General features: G+C 36.8%; 2 protein-coding genes across 9 annotated transcripts in view; one reads left to right on the top strand and one right to left on the bottom strand.

Annotated features, from left to right (window-relative positions):
• The window catches only part of Dok6 (docking protein 6), a 424913-nt gene that overhangs the window by 367284 nt on the left and 29985 nt on the right, over positions 1 to 27644 (top strand). The window lies entirely within an intron of this gene.
• Cd226 (CD226 molecule) overlaps positions 12267 to 27644 on the bottom strand; it is a 152036-nt gene continuing 136658 nt past the window's right edge. For 7 of the 8 annotated variants that reach the window (XM_005373050.2, XM_013511309.1, XM_013511326.1 and 4 more), the window contains 2 exons: positions 25022 to 25071; positions 12267 to 12729 (listed from right to left, as the gene is read on the bottom strand). In XM_005373050.2, the coding sequence (XP_005373107.1) occupies positions 12582 to 12729; positions 25022 to 25071 (198 nt within the window). In that variant the 3' untranslated portion in view covers positions 12267 to 12581. The remainder of the gene's footprint in view (positions 12730 to 25021; positions 25072 to 27644) is intronic. The other variant, XM_013511340.1, reaches the window with a different exon arrangement.

Below are 27644 nucleotides of genomic sequence, written 5' to 3' on the forward strand. Positions count from 1 at the left end.
TGTACAAATTATTTTAAATATATTCCTAGGAGGAACTTCTGGATTATCAAGTATGAACATGTTCAGACTTAGAAGATACTTTCAGTTTTTTCAAGTGGTTCTATCAGTGTCTATCCACAAAGCACAGTATTAAAGTTACACTTACTTCTCATTCTTGCCAATAGTTTATATTTTATCTTTTTTATGCTAGCTATTCTGATGTGTTGGGTGGTTTGGTTTATGATTCCAGCGCACATCTAGGATTGAGAACAGAGATGAATATCTCCACCCTTGAGCCAATCTTAAGAGTAAGTTACAGAGACTCCAGAAGAGGAAATAAAAGGGAAGTGGGATACAGTTAATCCCGTCATATGTTGGTGCCTTCCCTCTTCCTCCTCATAAAAGCAAAACTATAGGAGAAATCTAATGGACAAATAGTTTTCAAATCACTAGTAGAAAGATGCCTTCGCATTTCTCCCAATAGAGCTATAACAGTACTTCAAAATGTGAGAGAAAAGGATTTGATTTTTGAATGCTGCTTGCTAGGTTTAAAGAGTTACATTTACAGAACAACCCTCAAAAATATATTAGATGTGTCAATGAGTACTAGACATACAAAGAACCATGGGCTAAAACCCACAGTTGAGTTTATGTGCCTTTGATGATTTGTTTAGACACCAAAAGAAAAAACTATTGATATTTTTACCATGTGCTTTTATGGGTATGTTATATTTAAATATTCATGCAAGACAAATAAAATTAACCATATATATTTTAAATGGTTTTCACATGCATAAAATATTAAATCATAAGTTGTTGAAATAATCTAAAAATCAATTGATTTAAGGTTATTTATATAGTCTGGGCTCTATTTTCTCAATGTTCAGATTTTTAACATTTAATTATTTGAAAAAACACTTAACCATTATTTTAAGAAGCTTTCCAAAATTTTATGGAATATTCTTAGTACTTCTAATATATCTTCTGCAGATAGCTGGAAATTTGAGTAGTTAAATAACAATTACAAGGGGCTAGGGATTTAGCTCAGCGGCAAAAGTGCCTGCCTGGCAAGCGCAAGGTCATGAGTTCGGTTCCCGGTACCGGAGAAAAACCAAAAAAAAAAAAAAAGAAAAAGAAAAAAAAATAACAATTACAATAGAGATACTACAATCAACCAAAATCAATATCGTTCTACATATGTGGCCCTGGACTTTTCATCTCTGAAAAGGCAAAGAGAGAGAGAGAGAGAGAGAGAGAGAGAGAGAGAGAGAGACTATTACCACTATTTTCTATGATTAAATTTGCTGGAATAGTTTCAGCCCAGGTAATAAATTGAGAATTTCAGGTCTTTTGTCAGGGCATTAGTTTATTGGTAAGGATCACTTGTACCTTAAATTAATTCTTATTCTGAATATAATCTTTATTATAACAGAGGTCAGTTTTACCAAAAAACACTGACATAGGTTTAATGAGGTTAAAAGTAATGTTACATTCCTTACAAAAACTGATAGGAAGGATCTTTTGGGTGAGATGAATTAATCTTTCTCCTAATTCAAACACAATAGAATCTTGCTGTTATCATTTAAATCTAAAATATCCCTCAGAAGTCTCATGTGTTCAGAAAGGGAGTGTTTGGAAGATGACCCATTGATGTGTTCACAGTTGAATGTGCTGTTAGGAGGTAGGACCTGGTTGGAGGAGGTATGTCACTAGTGTGTGACCTGCAACGATGTGTTCATGCTCTCAGATTCTCCCTTCTCTATCTGGTTCATGGTTTGGAAGGTTTCTTCTATCTTATCCTTCTACTATGGTGTTTCTGCTTTGGAGCCAGTTGACTATGGACTGCACCCTCTAAAACCATGAGCTAGATAAACTTCTCCTCCTTAGTTTTATGTCAAGTATTTTGTTCTAGCAAAGGGAAGTCTGACTGGTCCACATGCATATGAAGTATTATTTCCTAGTAGTACCAAGCATTCATTTGTTTGCTTTAATATGCGATTTATAGTTCCAAAAAGTACTGACTCATTGTCTACCATTAAAATATTTGAAAAATTTCCAGTGCCACAGCCCACCCAGAACTACTTAAAGGACTCAGGTTTTAAATGGGAAAAGGCTCCTGTCCAGAACACTCATTTTAGAACATCGACATTTTGTTTAACACATTTATCTTGTCCACTCTGAAAACCTGCCAAGACTATGGAAAAACCAAGGGCAATCTGGTTTTCTTCAGGGTTCTATTAGATGCCCTGAAATCTCCTTACAAAGCAGGATAAACAACTACCAGGGTGGTGTGGAAATAGCATAATACCACAATGTGTGGTAATGTGTCAGGATTCTAGAAGTCTCCTAAGGCTTCTAGAATCAGTTACATATTTCATTCAAACACTTACATATTTCTCTGACACACAGCAGTGACCCATTTCCTAGAGTGTAGTCACTGCTTAAAAGAGTAAATGGGCTTCTCGTAATGAGCAGAATGTGAGGAATATAGTTCCTTTGTGTAGAGGAATGGAGAGATAGAATGGAAGTTGTCAATGTTATGCAACAATAAAAATTAAGGAGTAGTGTTGAGTCCAGCATTAAGATAACATTAAGCATATGATCTATTAAAACCTGGCATTTCACCAACAACCAGAAAAGCTGTCCAAGAGTGACTAACTGATCATTTGGAACACTGGCAAAGTGGTGACATAAAACAATATGCATTAGTGTGAGCAGTAAGTGCAAACTGTAATCGTAATACCGCTGAAACACATCCATGTCAGTAAGAAAATCACCAGGTAACGCAGGCAGACTACTTGATGAGAAATAGCTTTCTCATTTGCTTTAATATGCCCCAATCTGTAAATTAGTGGTATAAAAATTTGGTTCAGCTGTCCGGTGTTTTCATGTTCAGCAGGCTGTCTCATGAAATAAAGGAAATGGTTTCCTGTGCATAATTCCAGTGCAGAGATGATGTGACTCATAAAACGCAATAAAGTCTGTCATTTCAACTCAGCTTAGCAAGCATGATATCACCAATAAACATTTCCTTAAAATGCAAAATTGGTGACACTTACTACAGTCATTTTAGAGATAAAGCTTTACTATTACTTTTTTTAAAATTCTGCCAAATAAAAGTAATCAAGACCATATATTTGAGTTAAAAATATGATCATAAGAATCCAAACATATGTAACCTCGTAAAGCTTTCCAAATATTTACAAAGCAACTCATTCTTAATAAAATAGATGGGTGACCATTGTAGTGTGTGTGCGTGTGTGTGTGTGTGTGTGTGTGTGTGTGTGTGTCTGGGAGACAGAGAGAGAAATAAAATTACAAAAAAACCCAAAGAAAGAAACTAAATTTTATCTCTACCTTATAATAACAGAAGGCAAGAAACTGCTGTTTGTTTTATTTTATACCTGTTTTGCATTATAGTGATAAATAAATGAACATAGAGGATTTGTCTATGTTGCCAAAATTAACGTTTTATGAAAACTTCTTACAAACATATTTGGAAATACTACTTTTGCTGAAGTTCTTATCAATTCACTATTCAACTAGATTAAATATATTAATCTAGAGTGTAGCGTGTATCTACTATGGCTAATCACGAAGATTTCAGCTGGAACTATCTGAATTTTATGTTTAGAATAAATTCTTAAATAGTTTTTCTCCTGACTTAATTATGTAGCAGGTGCTGTGCCAAGTACCCTACAAAACAGCAAGCACTCGGGGGTGCTGCAGGGTGAATCTGAGATTCTACTCCACTGTTTCTAAAACAAAGACACACCTCTCCTTCCCCATAGCTTTACATGCAGTTACTACTGGTGCTGCTCACTTTCCTTTGTTTCTACAGTGGGGTAAGAAGTTCATGGTCCTCAGAGTTCAATGAAGGATACAGGTTAAACTCCTACTCCTTTCTCAGCTGTGATCAAAGATTTTCTCAGTGGAGAGGATCTCCCCTAATCCCACAGAAGCAGAAAGAGGCACTTATGCAACTCAGAAATTTGCTGGTTTTCAGAACCTTTAACTTATAAAATTTTAGAAGTATTTATAATTAATTTTGCTGATTGAAGTATGGTCTATGTACAAATGTTTATATTTCTAATAATCCATATGGAAGGTACTTCGGTATTTGTTTTTTTGTTTAGCAGTGTAAGCAGTGGTGCAAGGTTGCACTAAGGTTACGAACCACGTCCTCTTGTGTGAGAGAGTTACCTGTCAAGACAGAGAGCACTCAATTCTTTTAGTCTCCTAATTATAACACATTACATGCTTTTCTAGGTTCTGCTGTTTGCAATTGTTTTGGTAGATAATGCTTTAGGAAATACTTTAAAAATAATGCACATTATAAGAAAAGAAATTAGCATCTCCATTAAAAATTAGTATGCTAAACAAAGATTGCCTAATTGGAAATGATGAGTAATCTGAAAGCAAACGTACATCTAACTTTATAGTCAGTCAGCTTCTAAGAGATGTAGAAGTAAGTGCCCAATATATTAGAACAGTTACTTGTAGCATCCTTTTACTTTGTATTAAATTGTATTAGATCTCTTATTTTAATGAAAAAAATAGTACAAGAAGATTGAGAGATTGTATCACATGTAACTGTTTCACACACAGGCAGCAAATGTACAATAATTGTTAGGAAATTGACTTTCAAACTTTGACAGTGACCTTCAAGTTATAGGGTTTTGGAAGGGTAGCACAAGCACAGAGACATCCATTTAATTTAAAAGATGATCCACAAATAAATTCAGTCTCTACAAACACAAGGCACTGCTTTAAGCATGCAATATTTTTCCTGTCTTCAAAAAGTTTATATCCCATAGGTGGTCCTTACCTACAGGAAATGGTGAATGATGAAGCAACAGTACCGGCAGCAAAGGCCACACAATAATGATTATCCATGAAGCAATTAGCTACTAATTAGCATTAGCTTCACGTAGTTCCAATATGGATGCAGTGGCATCTAATGATAGTAAAATAATGTTTCACGTTAAATAGTCTTTCTTTCAAAAACACACTTGAGTCCTAGAGATCTGAAGAATGAGTTCATAGTCAAAATTTTTCACCTTTAAAAAACATCACTTTAAATTATTTCACTGACAAGTAACAGAACCAGAATTTAAGCCCAATTCTTTGAGTTTTTTCCACTACTAGAGAAAAAAGGCAAGATTTTAAAAAAGGGCTAGCACTTTCCCAAAACCTTTTCTAAAAAGGGGAAGAGATGAAGAAAAGAGGAAATAAAATTTTCATTATTCCTCAAAAGAAAACTATACCTACAGTAACAATCACAAGACTAACGCCTAATGGGATTGAAAAATAAAAGTCACTTTTGTCAAAACTGAGTAATCTTCTCTTGCTCTTTTAAGAAAATGATATCAAAGGCCAAATTTAGCAACACACTCTTTATCCTCATTTAATCTTACTTGTTCTATCCAGAACAAAGAGTCGTGAAGCTTCATTACAAATGGATAAAGAAAAGATGGCATTTACATACAATGAAGTACTACTCTGCCATAAAGAAGGATAAGTGTGAGGCATTTATGAATGGATGCACCTCAAGCCAATAACGTTACGCGAAATAAGTCAGACTCAAAAGCTTAACTATCGCATGGTTTCTCCTATATAAGAAACCCAAAGCATAAAGAGCACAATAAAAGATAGATAACGGAAGTAGGGAAAAATTTTTGATGATAAGAAATAGGTAATAGGAAGTAGGGGGATTTTTTTCAAAGATAAGAAGGGGAAGGTAACAAGGATGGAGGGAGGGTGGAGTGAGAGAGGGGAACAGGATTAAAACAGTACTGCAGAAAAATGGAAATGGGGGTTTTGCAAATAGTAAGGGTTGTTATTTTGCAAATAACAAGAGCTGGAGGGTACAGGGAAGGATGGGATAAGAAGATGAAGAAGGAATTAAGATGTATTGTGTACACATACAAGTTCCCCACTTCCCCAGTACCCTTTGATATGAATTTTTCCTTTTGTTCGCTAAATTTATGAAACGATCTGTGGTAAGTCTCACCACCATCCTGATTGAGTCTCATGCTCACCCTGATTGGTCCTGCCCTTTATTCATATAATTTGGGTCCCATCTTCACGTCCGGCCTCCACAATGTGGCAGTGCTATTCAGATTGTAAACAGTTTTGCCAACCATCCAAATACAGTTTAGTTGAGTTTCTGTAAAAGGACATGCTTTTTTGTGTGTTCCAGAGTAAGCCTTACTTCCCTAGTACAGGCCCATAGTGATGGCACTGTTCAAAGAAGAAAGGAATTATATAGAAAATGAATATCTATTTTCGAACTTCACAAAATACATATTTTCATCATTATGCATTTCAAGTATAAAATCTCATGTTCCCATTTCTTTAAATGAGATGGGTCCAGGAATACTGATGATACAAGAATTGGCAATGTCTGTTTCATAGACTGGGATTTTCAGATAGATAAGCCAAATTACTTGAGTACCCTTTTACTCTTCATCACCACATTGATGATCTCTTGCTCACAGATTTGATGGCAAGTGCTTTATTCAAGATATTTTGAATCCTGAGATTTCATCCCTGCTTGGTCATTAAGCTCTTAAACACCCCTGGACAGGTTGCTTATCCACTCCGAGCTGTACAGTTCTGGCATAAAATATAGACCAAATAATAACAAAGGTCATTTAAGTTTTAAAAGGCTTATAACCCTTATTTTTTTCAATCAGACTGTTTGGTTTTTGAAACTTTCAATGGTTTTTGAAACTTTACTCTTTTATGTGAAAAAGGATATGAAGATCCTTCTATATAGCTAAGGATTTGTTTGTATTTTGAACTATGCAAACACTGCATAAGGATAGTTTACAGAATTTACAGTGATAAACTCAAAGGCAGTATCAACCAGTTGCCAGAGAAGGCAACAACAGAAAAGGCAAAAATCTTGGAACACTGTTTAATGTAAGAACAAGGGTCTGGTTCTCTAATATGTGTACTTATTTAACAAATGTTCCATGAGCGCTGACTGTGTGTTAGGCGAAGCGCCAGGTCCTTCATAATGCAAACTGACTTACTTAGAGATATGTATTCTATTCTGAAATTTTATCAGTTTGGCAGAACAAGAACTTCTTGCTGCACTCCAAGTAAAGATGTTTACTCAGAACTTTTATCTGCTTTTAACTCCCTCCTACCAAGTGGGAAAGAAGAGAGAAATAACTTTATGTATCTGCCCAGGCTTATTTTGCCTCAGTAATCAAACTGGAAACCAGCCCTTGACCGTGTAGGGAATGAGCGAGCCACCAAACTGTGAATTGCAATTATCCTGTAGCTGAGGGCCTAGAGCACTTTCTAGAAGAATGAGCTTTCCGCCTGAAGTGCTTCTTTCAGAGAAGGGAGGAATGAAATGTCACAGCAATTATCTGGGCAGTGGACAGGGCAGGGAAAGCTGGCTCTGGCCGGAGTCCCAATTACCAGATTTAACGGAGAGAGATCCCAGGATCTCCTATCACTGCAAGGTGAGCTTAGTGACAGCGTGAGAGGAACATGAGAATTCCTCAGAACCCCTGGACACAGACAGGTGAGCCTGGCTTGGTTCACAGGAACACTTTCAGATCCACATTCACCAGAAGTTGCTCTAATTCCCAATTCTGCCATTCCATATAATGAAAAATTTTTGCTGAGGATTTATCTGCAGGGGTAGACCAGCACACTCTCTTCCCCATTCCCCTACATGCCCCTACATTACTCACTGTATGCAAGTCCAGCGGAGGGGTCTCCCACAAAGGAGAGCAGCTTCTGTCTCTTAACTTCCACCTGCACGTCAGTCTTCTAATGACTTAAAACGCATGATCTCTGACAGCATGTCAATCTCAGCGGTCTTATAGGGATTAACACATACGACCTTAAAAAGTACAGTGTGCTGTGCACAAATCAATTCCAAAGACTCCAATCTCGCTCCTGACATGAAGATGATAAGAAGATTGAAGGTACTGGCAAATCCCTCTCATGAATGAGTTTAGAAAGCATCCCTGTGAGTCAGCACAGGTTTACATATGCTGGACAAAGCCCCGTGGTGTCAAAACAGTGAGTGGCAATGGCTTCTCATTCTCTTATTGCTCGTTTCTGAGTAACCTAGAATACTGAAGCTACTGTTTCATAACTTCCCCTAAGGGAGATGTCCCGAGCAGAGAGAACACTTTAAAGGAAGCGTGTCACAAGTCTGATTGAGTGGTTTTTTAAGTAAAGTTCTTGAAAACAGCTCCTATGTGAGTATTGTGTCTAACTCAGATGGCTAATACAGTTGATATTTAAAATATCCCCCTCCAGGCCACTGTGTTGAAGGCTTAGCTGGGTGTTTGGTTAGTCTATTGAGGTCATAATTTGATGGCATTATCTGGAGAAGCGGGCTGGGCCACAGTGGAAGGCGATGGACCACAGGGGATGACCTTGGAAGCTACATCTGGTCCCCAACCCTTCCTCTCTGGCTTCATTCTCTGCTTCCTGGCTGCTGTAAGGTGAGGACCCTTCCTCTTCCTCACCATTCTGCTGTGATACACGGTATCCGCACAGATCTAAAGCAACAGAGCCAGCTGACCATAGACAGAAAGCTTAAAACTATGAGTTAAAATAAAACTTTCTTCTGTTAAGTTCCTCTCAACTATTCTGTAACGACAACAGCAAGCTGACTGACCTGTGAGCTGTAGTGATTACCTTCCCTGGAAATTGCACCTGCCTAGCAATTTCATGTAAATTAATCTGCTGTTTCTAATTATTTACTCACGCCCTGGTAGACAAAATTGCCTGTACTTATCATGAAGGAAGGAGAAATCAGTAATTTTTGCCTGCACACAGCCTTCCCCAACCAAAAGTGCTGCTCACCGAGTGAAGGGAAGAAAACAAGGTTTAAAAATTATTTGTTGGCATTGAGAAAAGGGCTGTGTCCTCTTCATGGTAGTAAAACGCGGCCAGCCCTGTGGTCAAACAATTTTACCTAAGGGAAATGCATATTCAGTGTAAAAACGTGAAACAAAAAAAGTAGAATTGTGTCTCATTGGTTCTTTCCTTTTTTTCCCCATTGTTCTTCCATTATCTGAAATTAGCACATGCTATATATAAGCCATATCTCATTTACTCAATTTCTCCTTAGCAGTAGCATTTTAATTTTCATTCAGAAAACCTATAACATCTTTAGAAAGTGGCCTGAGGACATTAAGAGCTTGAAATGGCCTGACCTTTACACCACATCCTTGCATACTGAAGCAGAATATAAACAAAACAGAGGCAAAAATCTTCTCTTTTGTTGTGCTAGGAGGAAAACAGCGTGATTTTTAATATACTGCTCTCTTTTTCTGTGTTTCTGGGAATTGAACTTAGGTCCTTCACATGAAGCTATATCTCCAGCCTTTTTAACTTTTGTTTTGTTTTGTTTTTTTAGTTTTGAGGCAGCATCTACGTCCTCAACTTTTCTAGAGTGTGCTCAAACTTGCAATTCTTCTGCCTAATCCTGCCAAAGTATGGGAGTTATAGACATGAATGCCACAATCAGCTAATAATATAATAATTTTAAGGAATATACAGAATATCCAGGTGTGATGTGATATGCCTATAATCCAAGCACTTAGGAGGCTGAGGTAGGAAGATCCCAAGTTTGAGACCAGCCTGGGCTACGTAGTGAGTTCAAGGCCAGTTTGGACTACATAGTGAGACTGTCTCAAAAACAATGGCAAAAAATTTGGCCTAAGAAACTATTTTTGCAAATATCTGCAAATAGGTTTTCTGTTGAGTCTTTCTTTGTGACTGGTCTGCCTAGAGGGTTATAATTTTGTCTTTTATAAATTGCTACATTTCTCTTTTCTTTTCTTATCTGACACTGTTTTCTGGTTGGTTTTTAAAATAATGTTACATATAGTTTATCCCCCTTATTTGTTAGGTTGGCTTTCCCTTTACGGCCCCACAGAGCCCATCACTAAGCCTGATACACATGCTTTTTTTTATTTTAAAAATAAGGAAAACATATTAACAAACAGACATCCACTTACAAAATAGCTTATACACATTCTTTTTGTTCATCTTTTCATCAGATATTTATTCAAACAGGTAACAGTTCAGAGTACACTAAAATAATGTGGTTGTTGCCTCCATTCAACTCAAAATGAGCTTACCTAGTCACACATGCATCCGCCAGCACAAGCCCCATTGGCTGGAGGTCACCAAACACAGCCACTGCCCCAATCATTGGTGACCAACCAGCTGCACAGAAACAAAGACAAGCCTTCAGGGCTGTCTGGTGTGCATGCATTTCCTTTGAACTTTCAGTGATGTTGGTAAATATTCATATGTTCCTTACAACCACATACTGATGGAGATTGTAAGAACATTGCATTTCTGTAGGATACATGTGTCAGTCAGGATTTACTAGAGAAACAGACATAATACACAATATGCAAAGGTACAAGAATTTATAAGCTTGGCTTATAATGGTCAGCCACAGAGTTGGATGAGGAAGCATGCAGAAGGTATCTGCACAATGGAGATTGAAGAGCCCAGTCCAAGGTCTGGAGCTCACTGCAGTGTCCGTGTAAGTCCATATCAAGAGGCTGATGGGTCTGCAACAGAATGCTGAAGAATCTAAGATGAAGGCCGAAGAGTTTACACTAGAAGGCTGAAGAGTCCTAGGCAGAAGCCAAACAGTCTGCACCAGAAGCGAGAAGATGACTACCAAGCTGAAGGTGAAGACTGGAGCTCCTCTGAAGAACCAGCAATCAATCCTTCCTCATTTCCCTTTTACTGTGTGCCGTGGTGGGTGGGGGGTGGTCCTCTACACCCACACCCTCTCCGTGCCCTCCTCTTGCACAAGCTCAGGGTGAATACAAAGTAAGGATCCTGGCTCCCTGCTGGGTCACATAATTAACCTTCTAAACTTCTCAAATTGACGCAATGAACAATATCCTAGAGCAGAAAGGTCATGTCCTTTTCACCCCAGGATGCAGACCTGCTGAGTTATTTAGTTAAGCTTCTAGACTCCTAAAGTTGACATAATGTATCAACCATAACAATCTGCCCCTGATCAACTTGGCAACTGGAGACATTTCTTTAAACCAGTTTTAGATATAAAAACATGCTTGTAATTACGCCTAAGATGTTATAACTATTCTGCTTACAAACATAAATACATCAATTCCCTCACCAGAATAGAAGGTTGACACAATGTAGCAACCATAACAATACCTTATTGGAAATGATCAGAAAGAATTTGAGAAATAAAGGAATCAAGGAAAGGAAAAATATTGGACCAGGAAATCCTAGAAATAAAACTACTAAACATTTAAACCCAACATGCAAACAATTTAGAAGTGATCTCTAAACTATGAGCCAAGGTATATAACAACTTGTAGAACAAAAACTAAGTGATTAGTTTAAAAAAGAAAGAATATATGAAGGCAGCTTGTCTTGACAATGTTGATACAGGAAAAATATTTTTAGATGGATGGAAGTACGGGCAACACATTCATCCCGACTTTGTATGTTTTCATTAACCAAAATTAGTGCTGGTAGTACTAGTATTGTTATTCTTAGATAGTTATGGGTATAATGCAGAATAGTGCATAATTGTGTGATATTCTAATTCTACCATCCCCTGTGTCCTTGAAAACCACTAATCACAGTAATGAAAGGATTTGTGTGGCTAAATATTTAGAGAGCTCTTCTAACACAGATGAGTTTATAGTTCCAAATCTGAATGGAAATATCTACATGGAGTTATGAAGAATTCATATAGATTTAAATTATGTATTATATGAGGTGTAATTCCATAGTAGAACACTTGCCTAGCATACACAAGGCTCTGGATTGGATTTCCAGCATCACTCACACACAAAAAAAAAAAAACAAATAGATATAGAGACATAAAGATTGTTTTTATTCTATTTGTATTGATATTTCATTTCACTTCCTGTTAAAAGAAATCCGAGACTTTTAATAAAGCTGTTTCCACATTATGTAATATTAGCCTGGAAAAGGCTAGCCACAAAATAGCAGGGAAACTATGGAAAATTACAAGTCATGTCAAGGGACAAACAGAAGAGTCTGCCTATGGCTCATTGCTAGGTAGTTTGAGATATAGTAAAAATAAGACCATAATAGTTTGAGACCCATAAAATATGTACATTTAAAATTAAAGAGTTCATAACTATATTTTACAAAATGAATTGATCTCTCTCAAAAGAAGGTGAAACAATTCATTCACTTATCCTATATGTAATTTTTTACATCTTGATTCTTTTTTATTCTCCTTCTCTCCCCACTCACCTCCCTCCTTCCATCTCCAGATCCTCTTTTATTATAATTACTATTATTTTACTTCATGTTTATGACATATAATGTTTACATTCCTTGTGGTTATCTGGTACATTTCCCTGTATTACCAGTGCTACAGCATCTACTGTACATATATTTGAGGCAAGAGATGAAAAGATAGGTTACTGTTTTAACACCACAAATTTAGGAATAGCTTTAGGCATTAGTAGATGAGAAAATGAAAGGAAAAGAGTAAAAGCCAGACATTGGCTACCCTGGATGTTAGTGTCTAGCAATACCTACCATACCGATGAAGGCTCAAAGCTGATCTAGTTAAGACTTTATATCAAGAAGTAGAGACGGGAGCAGGCCATTCTAACAAACTGCTCCGTGGGTGTGCAGCGGCAAGTGTAAGCTGAAGATGTCTCCAACTCAGCCAGTCCAGGATCTTTGACAGACAGAAGGTAAATGAAGGAATGAAGAGGAAACCTGTGGATTCAAAGAGACATGCAAAACACATAAATGGGTTTAGGGGTGAGCCCTTGAGTGGTAAATCAATAAAAAAATGCAAAGAAGCATTGCTGTAAAGCTTTCGGCAGAGGCTGTTGTGGAAGGAGGGAGAAGACTGTGATTTTTCATAGTGGAGGGCATGAGATTTCAGCAGCGCAACTTTGTTGGAAGACTTTGCAAACCACTAGCTGTGCTACTGAGGGCCGGAGGATAGCAGTGGTATTGTCTGTGTTTGTTAATGCACAAAATAATGCTACCCCTGGGGGCAAGAAGTACAAAATAGGACTAATGTACAAAATAGAACTAAAACAATTTTAACAAGTCACTGGCTTATCAATAGAATTTAATTATTGAAAACATGAACCTGTTACACAAAAAATTACATTCACTGTTAACTGTCATTATTTTCAGTATTTTTCTAAATATTACTTTTATTACTAATATATGGACCTATAAACAGGAAACTGGAGTTGTGAGCTAAAAGAAAATACTTTTTCAGTTGACACTTAAAATGCTTTTATTTTTACGTATTTTACTAAAATCTCACAAAACTAGAAAGCCTTATTTTTAAGAAACTTGCTTTCAGCTGCAATATCCTGAAAACTAGATGAGAAAAGAGGTTGAATATCTTAAATCTGGAAACACCTAATCTCATTCTGTGAGTAAATGATATCATTAACTCGACTTACTTCAGACCCAAAATCCAAAGGATGAAATTTCATGAAAAGCAGTTATCATTCTGAAATTATCCATTCTTAGAAAACAATGGAGAAAAGAATGTTTTTCATTAACTTTCACATAAAAAGAGAGACACATGTTCTTCAATGCTGCTTAAATATTGCCAATATTTTCCTAATGGACATCTAAACTGATGATAAGATTATCATAGTAGATCAGTAAATTCTATAAATGAAACCACTTTAACTTTTGGCCACAAAATATAAATGCTATGGTTTTAACATACAGAATTCATATCTGAAGTAATCAGGCTGCTTCAGTCATTTGTGGAAGATACGGCCTAATAACCTGAGGTATAGCTGTGTCGTTTCTTCAATGCCCTCAACGACTGAAATCTTCTATTAGCGTTATCTCACACTTCAGTGAGTCTAGTCTCAGATGCCAGCAGCTGAGACACCCTCTAAATTTAACAACACAATTTGATTCTTCAAGCCATTTGACTTTAATATAAAAGCAAATAAAAGTAATTATAATAGCTGTATTTCAAGGGGCAGAAATCAGTTCCTAGCATATACAATTTTAAATCAACAGATTGAAATCAGCAGGAAAGAAACATCTGCGGTTCCGCTTATCATCACAGAGTTATTTTTGACTATTTTTACTTTTTAAATTTTAATATGCTCTATAATGACACAAAAATAGAGTCTATTCACTTTAGCTGCCTGCTATTGAGCTAAAAGAGTAAATGAAATCTAAAGCCACGAATAGATGGATTTCCTCAATTTCAAAATATGTTAACATTTTTAAAGAATTTTCTTTTACACACTCTACTTACCAAGAGATGAGATTTAAAATTTTTCTGTCTTACAATTAGACTCTCCTCTTCCTAATTATGTTTTCAAATTGCTTATAACAAAGAAGCTAACTCATTCTACATTTATTTTTGCTTCTGTCTAGCTCCTCTTCACAGAAATCATTTGTGCTTCAGAAATTACCCATTATGTTTCTGAGAAAAATATTAAGTACTATTATTAAACATGATTCATCCAATGTACTTTATCTGTATACATGTCTAATAGGCTTGCTTTAACACAAAAAGCCTTGTTACTTTATTTTGCCAGGAATGATAATTTTGGAAGAAAAGATTAATGTGAATATTTGCTCTAGATGTTTTCTACAATTTCAAAATGATAATTGTGGTTTTTAAAATTTATAACAGTATCTGTGAAAAGCGCAAGGTAGCTTATTTTACAGTTGTTCATATTATTGCCCATGCTTTAACCTGGTCTCTGAAGTAACTGTTCTGTTACTTTGCTAACTTCAGAACGTTATGGTCACTATTTCAGGCAGAGCACTCGGAGAGAAAGGGCAGTGATAGAAAATGTATGCACATACAGAGGTAGGAGAGAAAGCCTTATTCAGAGGACTGGCTCACTCAGTTATGGACCCTGAGAAGTCCCACAGTCCTCATCTGGAAGCTGAAGCAAGAGGAAAGCCACTAGCCTTGCTAAGTCAAAGTCTGTAACCCCAGAACCAGCAAGCTCAGTGGTGTACAAGGCCAGGGAGCTCAGAGGCTGCTGGTATAAATCCCGGAGACCCAACACTTAAAGATCCAGACTTCTCACTTCTGGGGGTAGGAGAGCAAAAGTGTGCTAGATTGGGGAAAGACAAGGCAAAAATGCACCTTCCTCCCTTTTGGGGTTCCACTGGGGTCCCTGCTCACTGTAGGAGTGTCCTCCCAAACTCAGTCCACAGGCTGACAAGCCAGTCACCTCTGAAAACAGGCACACCTGAAACCAATCATTCTTATCCAATGCCAAAGTTCCTGAGTTTTCCCTTCAGCAGAAGGAAGGACTTGGTACCTACTGAAGATCTGAGAATAAACAATTACCAGAGAAGCCCCCCTTCTAGCCCAGTTGACATCCAAAATCAACCATCACTATCACCTTGGTGAAGCTCATTCTTCCAGAAATGTCTTTTTCTACATTACAGTCTTTTCAAAGAACATGACTGATGTCTTTGAAATGTTTGTCTTTAATGATTTTCCTGATACAACAAAAAGAAATTATCAAAGATAAATATTCATTCATAATGTGAGTAAGGCCACTCAAGTTTTACCTTTGATTGTTTCCACCTAGGTATTTGCAATATTCATTGCAGTCAAAGGTACAGGCCTGGAGGGGCAGCACACTGGCCTGAGATGAAGGTTGGCAATAAAGCAGAGTAAGGCAGGTGGGTCATGCCCTTCAGGGACCACCAATGTAGGCCACGAAAACCCACAGGGCTACAGCTCTGGTGATCCAGCTTCTCAAAGCATCAGATTCCAGGAGACAGCTAAAAACCAATTCCTGCCTTCTGTCCCCTTAACAAACTAAAAATAAACCCTCAAGTTTGTTTGAACTCAAGGAAAGTAGCATTTTAGGAACCATTATCAGAAAATAGAATTTAGTCCTATCTGCATTGTAACATGTAAATTATTTAAGATATTCCTTTTGCTCAAATACATTTTCACAAATCATATATAAGGGAACTTCTGTGTTTATTTTTCTGTACTGGGAATCGAACTCATGACCTCACGCTTGCCAGGCAGGCACTGTGCTGCTGAGCTATATCCCTGGATAGAAGAGAACTCCTTACGCCATCAAAACAAAATGGTTGTTACAATCCCATCAACTGATTTTGCTAGTGGAGCTTATTTTTTAATGGTGAGTATTTTCTCCTCTTTTGTTACAATGAAATATAAAAAGAGATTGACAATGGCTAACACCAACAGGAGATTGGCTATGTTTGGCTTAGATTTTGTTCCTCATATAAAAAGGTCTAATCATTTGGCCCGTTGGTTTACTTGCACGGTGATGTTGTGGGGTATCCAAGGTCCTTCTGTATCTGTGCTCTGTTGTCCTTAGTATGTTTCCCATCCATCTTAGCGTTGTCAGCAATGTTTACAACACAGCTGCTATACTTCCGCTTATCACATTCGCTTTCAAAGCAAGAAGGAAAAGAAAAGATGTCTTTTCATTATGAGGCTTATTTAATTTTTAATCAGTGAAGGATACTGCTCCAGGATTTATGCAATAGACTTTTTTTCTATTTCATGCGCCATGATTTTGATGTATGGCCATTCTTGTCTGCAAGTGCGCTGGCAAAGAGGAAGGGAATTACTATGATGAGCTTAGTAATTATTATTTATCTCTTTAGTGAAAGGAGATCCCTAAGAGATCAAAAGATTCCATCATGGTTCTTATCACAAGGACAAAAGGGGAAAATGCAACTGTTTAAATTTTAAACTACATCTGGTATACCTTTTAGATTACATAATTGAAATATTACAAATTTTCCAGACGCATTTAAACAACTTACCATTTAAAATTTATTTTAGAGTATAGAATATTTGTGACTAAAATAATGTATGGCCATAGGAATGTGAGGTGGGACGCCAAGGATAAAATGAGGAATTTCATTTTTAAATCCATTTCCCAGAGACATTTATGTTGGCATTTTTGATCAAACCTATGCTCGGCATTTTTTGTTTAGTTTGAAGCTTGCTTTTGTAAATTCAGTGAACCATGCCTTTATTGCTATTTATTCAGTCCTTCCCTTAACAATACTATCTGCCATTCTCCACCATCATTAAGGCTGTGATATATCATTGTTAATGACCATGTGGTATTCTGATCAGCATGTCTGTAGCATATCTGAAGATAACCAATACCCACGGTCAAACATTTAGGTTGTTCCATAGCTTTTGTTTTGTTTTGTTATTAAACACAAAAACCAAAGTGAATGTGATTCATTCTTAACAGTTGTGCTTTTCTCTGATGATTTCAGGACTTCCATGGAAGTATAGATTACACAAACTATTAAAAGGGTGACGTAACTAGTTACCTTAACTCTGACTTTCTCCCCTACAAACTCTTGTGCACAGCCCCCACATTGTAGGGAGTGTAATCCTAGTAAAAATGCCTGCTGTGCTCCCAGATAAAAGCCCCCAAAAACTTCTGTGGCCCCTGAGTTAAAGTCTAAACTGCCTGCCAGGACAGGAATATTCTCTCTGCCTGAGAGCCGGGCTCTTTACATTTTGGGCTGTATTCCCCCTTTCTCCCCCCTGGTTCCTTGCATCTCCCCACCCTGTCCTTCTGGTCTTATCTTTTGATTGGTAAAAGTCATTCTTTCTCTCAGACTAAAACCATCCTACAGGGCTGGGGGCGTATCTCAGTGGCACAACGCCTGCCTGGCAAACACGAGGTCCTGAGTTTGATTCCCGGTTTAGAAAAAAAAAAATCCTAAATCCTTTTCCTGATCTGGGCAATTTCACCTAGCCTTCTGCCCCCTCCCTCAGGTAACAGATCATAAGGATTGTTTTCATAGAGTTTTGAGTCAAAGGCAATAAGGTTTAAAAGAGAAACTATCGGGGGCTGGGGATTTAGCTCAGCGGCAAAGCGCCTGCCTGGCAAGTGCAAGGTCGTGAGTTCGGTTCCCGGTACCAGAGAAAAACCAAACCAAAATAATAATAATAATAATAAATAAATAAATAAAAGAGAAACTATCTTCATTAGCTAATGCAAATATATGTCATCAGTAACAGTAGGGAAGTAACAAAGGAAAATTCAAATGCCTCTTCTTTAAAAACACTGCTTTCCCAGGAAGCCTTTTGTGACAAGTTCTTTTCCACCACCCTCCTTCCCCACCATTGCCCGGTTACACCTAGGGCTGTCTCATCTCATACCTGGAACTCTCATCACCTGAGATACATTATGTGTTATGTATATGTCTAACTTTACAATTATCTACCTCCACAGTAGATCATGAACTGCCTGAGAGAAGGGATTATGTCCTTTTTTTACCTTGTAAAGGGAAATAAAGAAATCCTCCTTATGAAAATGAACCTTATCTCAAATTTCTAATACAATTTGTCTTACTTTCAAAAATAAAATAAAAATAACATTTCTATATAGAAGTTGAAATCAAGGAAGTAGAAACTTACACAAGAAACTTTTTTAACTGCTATTGTTAATAACGTTGAGGAATGAAGATGGAATGATTAGTAGCTGCCAAAAGAAATCTATGAAAGACTGAAAGTCAATCATTAAGAATTTAGTTGGGTTTTTTTACATATTAATATTTTTGTACTGATTTACCTGATTATGAAGTCTTTCTTTTTATCTAATAATTACTAGCAGCACTTGCCTATACCACTAAATAACTTTGAATGTTAAAGTTAGTAGTTTGTCAAATTAAAATTCCTGGTGATTTCTTTGTAAGGATGGTAGCAACAGTAATTATTTTCTGAAATGAGTCCTTGTTAATATCATAATTACTAGAAATACTACAGATGCTTGATAATGGTTTCCCTGTAATTTCATAGTAAATTTAAACATTTAAAAATACATTTTATGCAGCACTGAGAAAATGTCCTATGAATAAAATGAGAAATGACCTGCAGTAAGAGGCTAATATATCAAATACAAGAAAATTACATAAAATAAGATGACTCATGACATTACAGACCCTGCTCATTCTTAACAATCTAATGAAGGAAATTCTGAAGTAATGGTTGGGTAACCAATGAGTGGGTAACCAAGACCTATAAAAGTAGAAAAAATATGGCACAAGGGGCTGGGGATTTAGCTCAGCGGCAAAAGCGCCTGCCTGGCAAGAGCAAGGTCGTGAGTTCGGTTCCCGGTACCGGAGAAAAACCAAAAAAAAAAAAAAAGTAGAAAAAATATGGCACAGAATAGGTTGAGGAAAAATATAGAAAGGTATTTTTGTTTAAATTATCCAAAATTCTATCTTATTTCTCCACATCACATGAATTTGAGTTACTTATAAAACAAAACTCATCCATCCAAATGAAAAAAGAGGTAATTCAATCTAGCAATTTTCAGGAAAATGATTATTTTTCCCTAAATACAATGTTCGACTAAGGTTGTTTATCTAAAATGGTGGATCCCCAAAAGAGAATGATCCAAAGAGAAAAATGATCAGAGGAAGAATGTAAGTGAAGGTATAGGTGCATATGACTTCATCAGTCTTGCTGAGAAATTGTTTTTCATGGAAAGAGTGAATAACCACAACTTTTAATTCCTAATACAGTTTCCCCAAGCAGACTTGGAATTTTTAAGCAAGTTAACTATGGAAATAAGTGAAGTAAATTTTGTTCCGTTTAAGTTCAGAGTTTTCCTTTTAATTAAAGTAGCAAATGTTGAAGTTCTTCCATTTGCTCATGTGATGATAGAGCTTTTATAACCTGTAAAAATAAAAATATATGACATAATTGTAAGTTTTAAGTTATTCCCTTTAACCCTGACTTTAGTTATAAACAATCTTGCTGGGGATATAGCTCAGTGGATCAAGCGCCTGCCTGGCAAGTGCCAGGTCCTGAGTTCAGTTTCTGGTACAAAAAAAAATTTATAAACAACCTTTTGAAAGAGATACTGTTAAAATTGTTACTTACATTGGCTCACCATATTTTCAAACTCTGTGTACTAGAAAAAATACTGTGTACTCATAAAATGATCACTTCTCTGTGTTCACATATGTACCCATCAACACTTTGGGACAAAGAATTTGTCGTTGTTTCTTCCTTTAACTCATGATCAAAATGAAGCCATAACAATGAGAATTAGTAACAAATGCATTCAACTTCCAACCAAAGTACTTCTTATCCTTCCTAAGAAAACTTAAATCAAATTTTTCCTATTAATATAGTACATGCTCGTCCTTGGGCTGAAATACTGACACAGACTGCATTAGGTACTGGTGCTGTGTGTGAGTACAATTTTCTCTGATTCTGACTTTGGGGATAAGTATCTAGCAAAGGAAGTATCCTCAGAAGTATCGCAGAATAGAGGTTAGCAACAGGGAAAGAATTGAGACGAGTTTCTAGTCAGAATTAAGGTGGATTTCTGTACTGTGGAAGGAAGGACAGCATCTCTAAGCAAGACTGTTTCATTGCCAGAGAGCGGGCTCGTAAAGGAGAGGTTTGAAACACACTCGCTAACGATTATTATGATTAAGTGCCTTCAGTAAGGCAGGGATTGCACAGCACATAAAGAGACACAGTTCGTGCTAGGTGGTTTAGACCCTAACAGATGCATATGTACTGCTGAGACATTAAAGTGCCCAAGAAAGTATTTTCATTTCGGGAGGTGAAAGTTCATAAGCACTTATATGGGTGGTTTTATTTCTCCTGCTGTCATTTTATGGAGGTGAGGCGGGGAAGCACACAGATGGGAAGGTGCTCTTGATGGTCACAGAGGGGTCATGAAAGAAATTAGTAATGAGAAGTAATGATCCAAGAGGTAAGAATAAACTATGAAACTATGACAGGATAAACTATGAAATATAAAATCGATATAGTCTTTCTATAAATATACAGAGGGACGTGCAAAATAGGTAGTGCCATCGGTCTGACTGAACCCATTACTACAGGTCAGTATTCTTCATTCAATATTCCATAAAACTATAAAACTGGTAAAAGACCTTTCATGCACAAATAAAAAAAAAGGCAAAAGTCTAAACAGTTTCTGAACAGATATTCTCCCCAATAGATTCCGATGTAATATGAAGAAAATATATCATAGTTTGAAAGTGATAAGTAAATGGAAAATACATATTTTCTTGAATCGCTAACAACACTTACAAGCGCAAGTAAAAATTCTTAGGGTGAATAAACCATAAGAAAGGTATTTTAAGCATTCCTTTCAAACAAGTTTCTCATTAAGGAAAAGATACTCTAGCAGTCTATCATTGTTATTGTCTATTTGGTTTTGAAATTAAGTTCATATGTGTACATGATTATGTGTTTACTTAAACTATATATAAGAGAACTTTAAGTCTTTTGCTTTACTTTTTAATTCAAGATTGCTTGGGTCTCTTTCAGTGATTTAAATCTGTATTGTACTCATTTAAATATCTTTCTTATATGAGATCTTTTTAGTCTTCAATCATAATAAAACCCACCAAAAAAGAGAATTGCTTGTTCTATCTACAATCAATTGAATAAGTAATATAATTAAGAGTGTCCATAGAATTCAGAAACAGCTTCATTTCTACTACCTTAGGTGGTTTTACTGCCTAGAAATTCTTATTGGAAGGAAGTTAAATAAAACATAAAATGTTTCCAGAATCACACTATTTCTACTTTTGGATTTGTGCTATATGTTAAATTTTAACACATTCCAACTTTTTATAGTGTAAAAGGTCAAATGCTAAATGCAAATGTGCTTTTGAGTATATATTCATAATTCCACATGAATCTCAATGTAATTAATGAGCTCACCAAACATTTATTCAATAGAAAAATAGGATTATTTCCTTCAAAACACACGTACCCAGTAGAATAATAGATAAACAAAAATTTTACATCTGCTATGCTGACAAGAAACAAACTATATGTATCATATTCATTTTTCTTGAAATTTTTGACATTTTGAATTATAATTCAAATTTTACTTGTAAATCGTGATAGTTCCATTATCATCAGCCTTAAGGACCAATATTTTAAAAGACAGGTTAGGTAATCAGACTTCTACCATTGGCTGGGTTATTATATAAAATTATCATGTTAAACGGGAAGTTTATTTAGGAATTGCCTTGATGATACATCTCTATCAATTTCTAAAATGTGGACACTAGCCAACCAAGCCCATCATGCATGCAAATAGAAAACAGTCAATATTGAAATCACATTAAGCTTTATTCAGACTTGGACAAAAGATGCTGATGATTATAAGCATGTTCTGTCTTGCTCTTTATCAAAAGAACCCAATTACATAGCTTTATTGGCATTCTAGTGAGAGTTGTTGATGGAATAATACAATCTGTTATTCTCAGTCACAACAATTAAAACTTATAGGAATTTGGAAATTATCTAGGCAGGGAGCTCTGAAAATGTAGTCTCAAGATTAGTAACATCAACATCCCTGGAAAACTTGTGAAAAAAACGTAAATCCTTGGGCCCTTCCACCTCCACACCTATTAAGTCAGAAAGGGTTTCCACAGATCTACATCAAAAAAAACCCTTTGCACGATTCTAATGTGTGTTTGAATCCCAGAAAACTTGGCCTTATTTTCACCATTTTTATGAAAGACAGCAATTACTAAACAGCAAAGTCAAAAGGAAACTCAGATCTCCTGAATTTCCTAAGAATACCCTACTGCTATTTAATATACCTTGATTAGGTTATGCCTCCAATAAAATAAATATTCATAGAACAGCTTCTATGTGATATGCCAAGTTCCTATCTTTATGGAACATACTTTCACAAAGAGGAAACAAGCTACAAATGAGTACATGTATATGAGATATGATTTAAAAATCTGAAGAATATTTAAATTTTCAAAAAATTATCATAATAAGAGACACATTGCTAGTAACCCCCATAAAATATTCCCCTTCACTTCTAATACAATTGTCCCATTGTTCTTCCACTTTATGAAACAGTTCTGGAAGATCTCTTTCATGAAGGTCATTGTGGCTGCCTCTGTGACATGAATAGATTCCAGACATTGACATTTTATGGTCATTTTGACATTAGGTAAGAGCTAGAAGTTGCATGGTGCCAGATGCAGTGAATAGGATGAATAAGGACACACCGTAATCTTTATATTGGATAGAAATTATCACAAAGATTTTGCATCAGTTATGCTCATTGAGGCAGCCATGAAGACCTTCATGAAAGAGGACCTCCAGAACTGCTTCAGAAAGTGGCAAGAACAATGGGATGCGAGTGTTCCAAGTGAGGGGCAGTATTTTTAGGGAGGCTCATGGCAAAGGGTCTTCTACCATAATAAAAACTTTTTTAAGTTTTCACTTAAACTTTCACAATAATTTGATCACACTTTATATAGTATTAGGATATATGTGTAACAGAATGTGAAGGAATGGTAATGCATATTGAAGAAAAAATAAACCAGAGAAAATAAAACTGAGTTACTAAGGGTACAATTTTATAAATGTCAGAAAGGTCCTCTCTGTGAAGGTAATTCTGAACTTATTTTTCCAAAATAATCACTTTCCCTTCCCAGTCTTTACCTTGAATAACTCAGTTCACTTGGAGAACTGCAAGAACATTTTTTTCACCCTGTACTGGGTATGGCCAACTAGGTGTGTTCCAACTAACAGAATATAGTAACAATTCTACATTGTCTCTCCTCTATCAAAGACCATTTTTATGACAATAAATTATATCTGGGCTGGGGATTTAGCTCAGTGGCACAGCGCCTGCCTGGCAAGCGCGAAGTCGTGAGTTTGATTCCCAGTACTGGGAAAAAAACAAAAAACAAACAAACAAACAAATTGACAATAAATTATATTACATGTAGTAAAATTTTGGAAACCCTTCAGGGGGGGCTGGGGATTTAGCTCAGTGGCAAAAGCGCCTGCCTGGCAAGCGCAAGGTCGTGAGTTCGGTTCCCGGTACCGGAGAAAAACCAAAAAAAAAAAAAAAAAAGGAAACCCTTCAGGAACAAAATACCATGCAAAATTTAGGAATTTTCAGACCTCATAAATGAGACACTGGTCAGTGGCAATGATTAAGATATTGACAGCAAACTGGGGACCTTCCACTCCTGACAGTCTGAGGGCTAAGTCCAGATGGTCTTTGGTGGGCAGCTCCTTACCATCATCTGTTTCCAGACCGGCTGCCCTGGTGAAGCCCAACGCCACCCACTTTGAAAAGTCAACACGAATAATCTCTACTCACCAGGTCAAAGCATCATTCACTTCTTGGTCTTGCAAACAGCGTATAAACAAATTATTGCAAGATGCCAAGGCAGCATAGAGGAAATATGTTTCACTTGATTTATAGGATAAGGTAGCATCGTCGAATGTCAAGGCCAGGATTTTACTTGAGATTTACATGATCTCACAACTTGTACCTGTGCCAGGTTCTCTATTTTATCTTACACATGAGGAAACTGAAGCCTGAGAGAGAGTAAGTGGCTTGGGAAGTTACAAAGTTCATGATGGTCCATACGAGCTATTGTTTTAGGGGGCAAAGTAGAAAGATCATAAAGAAGAACTATAAACATAATTAATTGGAAGCTGCTGCAATAGAGTTTTCATGTTGAACTGAAGTCCTAAGTGGCATGTTAAGAATAATGATTGAGGAAATGTTCTGAGAAGTCTAGATTGTCATCCTACGCTGCTCTGCGAGAATAGCACTCTGGTCTGCAAAGAAAAATCCTTCCAGGGGGCATGCAAGAGCTGTGTTTGAGTGATCAGATTTAAAGAAGAAGGAGAAGGAGAAATAGTAAAATGGAGGGGTGAGCAAGGAGGTGATTCTGGTCTATCTTTTTTTGCAGTAATACCTGACACCGATGAGAATGAATGGGGAAGTGAGCTGTCTCATTGTGTCACCCTTAATATTACCAGAACAAAGATATGTTGTTCAGTGAATCACAGGAGTGGAGGCAACTGGGAATAGCAAGGCAAAAGTGGAAATAAAAGGCAGCAGAAAAAAGAAAGAAGGGGGCAAGCAGGCAGGCCAGGCATCAGAGCGTGAGATATGATGCCCTGGAGGGAAAACTGCACACAGCTGCCAGGTGCTTTCAGGGAGAGGCTGCAGGGAGAGCAGCGTTAACCACTCACCTCTTGTTGCATGGTGCAGCTGGTTGCAATGAGCTGTTTCCTTGTGTGATCTGGAACTCATCAGAAAAAATTTAATTAGAAGAAGCAGTAATATATGAAAGCGGTGCATGCTAAATTCTATGTTGAAGCAGTTAGCTGGGGCTGCCAATAAGGTTTGACATGGCTGCAACGTTAATATGGTGAGTTCTGTAGCACTGCTTGTGAGGGTCATGCTTTGACAAAAACATAACTGGAAGAATAAACCATGTAAATAAAAACAAATGAAATGACAGGCCACAGAAAGCCTTATATGAACCATCTCTCCAATTAGATGTGTGCATATGTATATGTGTGTGTGTTTTAGGTTAAACCCTGTGAAATTTGTAATATTTTGCAGATGAGACATACAAACTCTAGTTTCAAGGATCCAATCTTATCTTTCTATGTAGATAGACACATACAGATATATAATATAGATAGATAGATGATAGATGGATAGATAGATAGATAGATAGATAGATAGATAGATAGATAGATAGATAATTTGAGACTTTCAGTATTTGGTTAAAATTGTTTGGGTCTCATTTCCATTTTATTGATTAAATAGTTACATGAATAATAATCTTTACATTGTAAGCTTATCTAATTGATATCCTCTAGGGTTTATGGAAAATAATCCTTTCTATGGATATGCTTTTGTTTTTCAAAAAGCAAAATACTCTAAGACAACAGTGGAACCAAAGTATAGATACTAATGGCACTATCAGAAACAGACCCAACATCTTAATCCCTGCTCCTTGTGGTAATATTTTTAAAACCTAAAGCAGGTCCATGAATTCGTTTCAGAGCCCTCTCCCAACATCACTGCTTCCTGATTGATACTGTTGAAGAATCAAATTCTAGGCATAAAAGCCCAGCAGTGTTGCCAGACCCTTTTTCAAGTCTCCTATCTGCTGGACATTGGGAAGGGAAGTAGATGTTCCTGTATTTGAATTTACCCATTTCTACCAGTCTAATTTACTCTTTACTCTCTTTTGTACGATGTGTTCCTCTTCCAAATAATAGGAGCCATGCAAAATGAAAACTGTGGCCACACATATCACTATAAACACACCACAGTCTCCACAAACAAATTAGTGAATTAGCTACTCGGTCTTAGATCAGATTTCCATTGAAAGGGTTATAGTATACCTCTAAATCTTAGAAATTTGCAATTCCTGGTATCCTCTTCCACTGTAATAAATGAGTGATATGTATAGAACATTCATAGGGGGAAGTACTGTGCAAAGAATGTCATGTACATGAATGACCCTTTATACGATGCTTTGTATTTAACCTTAGCTGTAAGGAAGGTAGTATTCTGAGTTTTAAAAATGCCCTTTCCTGACTATTTAACGCAAGGCAAGGAGGATGTGAACAAGAAAAGCCAAATGATGGCCAGATCTGCCATCAAGAACTTCAGAAAATTCTCCCAGCAAAAATTACAGCAGCAACTATCAGCAGGCATTCTGAAGAAAACCATGAATGGAAATTACTCTGTATCTGGTGCTTTGTGAGCAAGGAGAACAGAATTTTTTTTTACCCTTATGTATTCATCACAGTACTCATCACTGAGACACAATTCCCAACATGCACAGTTTAGAGAAAGACAGGTTTGTTTATTTGGCTCACAGTTTGCCATGGGTTCAGTCAAGGTCAGTTGGCTCTGAAGCAGAAATGCATGGTGGAAGGGCATGGTAGAAGGAAGCTGCTCATCTGATGACATCCAGGAAGCAGAGAAGAGTGAGAGACTGGGACAAGAATGCAGCCTTCCAGTCATACCCAGTGACTGGCCTGCACCCAAGGCCTTTCTCCTAATAGCACATTCAGGTACTACAGTCCTCAGGAGACGAGTCCACTGATGCACCTAGCACCATCATGATCCAGTCCCCAGCCAAACACATGCAGGTTTGGGAGGACAGTTTACAGTGTATCTAAACCCTAATACCCTGTAAGTAGCCTCATAGCTTCAATAATCACAAAACGGTCAGCAAATTAAATGGCTAAAGGTGTTATCTCTTAATTATTTCTTCATAGTAAATTTTAATTCTTGGAATATAGAGCCCAGTTCATCTAGTTTTTCTTATTCTTTCATAAAACAGTACAGTTGTTGTTCAATAAATGTTGAACTGTTCACTTGTGATCCATACTGTTGATAATTGCAAATATGTTCCATGTTTATTTAGTGAAAACATTAGTGTCATTTTTTTGCTTCATTAAGAAAAGATAATGCCAATAAAAGTATTGCTTTAGGGTCTTTGACCCTAAAATCAATGGCTCCAATATTTACCAGAGTCAGTTTTGGTCTTGGTCTGCTCAGTCTCTCATAACAAAGTATCATAGATTAGGAGGCTCAAACAACAAAACTTTATTTTCTCATAGTTCTAGGGCATGGGAGTCTGATATGGGGACGCCAGCATGGCCTGGTTCTAGTCGGGTGTCCTTTCTCTGCTCGAAGACAGCCACTTTCTCACTGTGTCCATTATGTGTTTGTTGGAGGGGATCAGGACCAACTCTTATGACTTAACTTTAATTATTTCCTAGAAGCACTGAGTCCAAATAAAGTCACACTGGGATCAGGGCTTCAATTTGAATTCTGGGAGTG

The sequence above is a fragment of the Chinchilla lanigera genome, unplaced genomic scaffold (assembly GCF_000276665.1).
Source record: "Chinchilla lanigera isolate Chin_1 unplaced genomic scaffold, ChiLan1.0 scaffold00001, whole genome shotgun sequence".
NCBI classification, from domain to species: domain Eukaryota; kingdom Metazoa; phylum Chordata; class Mammalia; order Rodentia; family Chinchillidae; genus Chinchilla; species Chinchilla lanigera.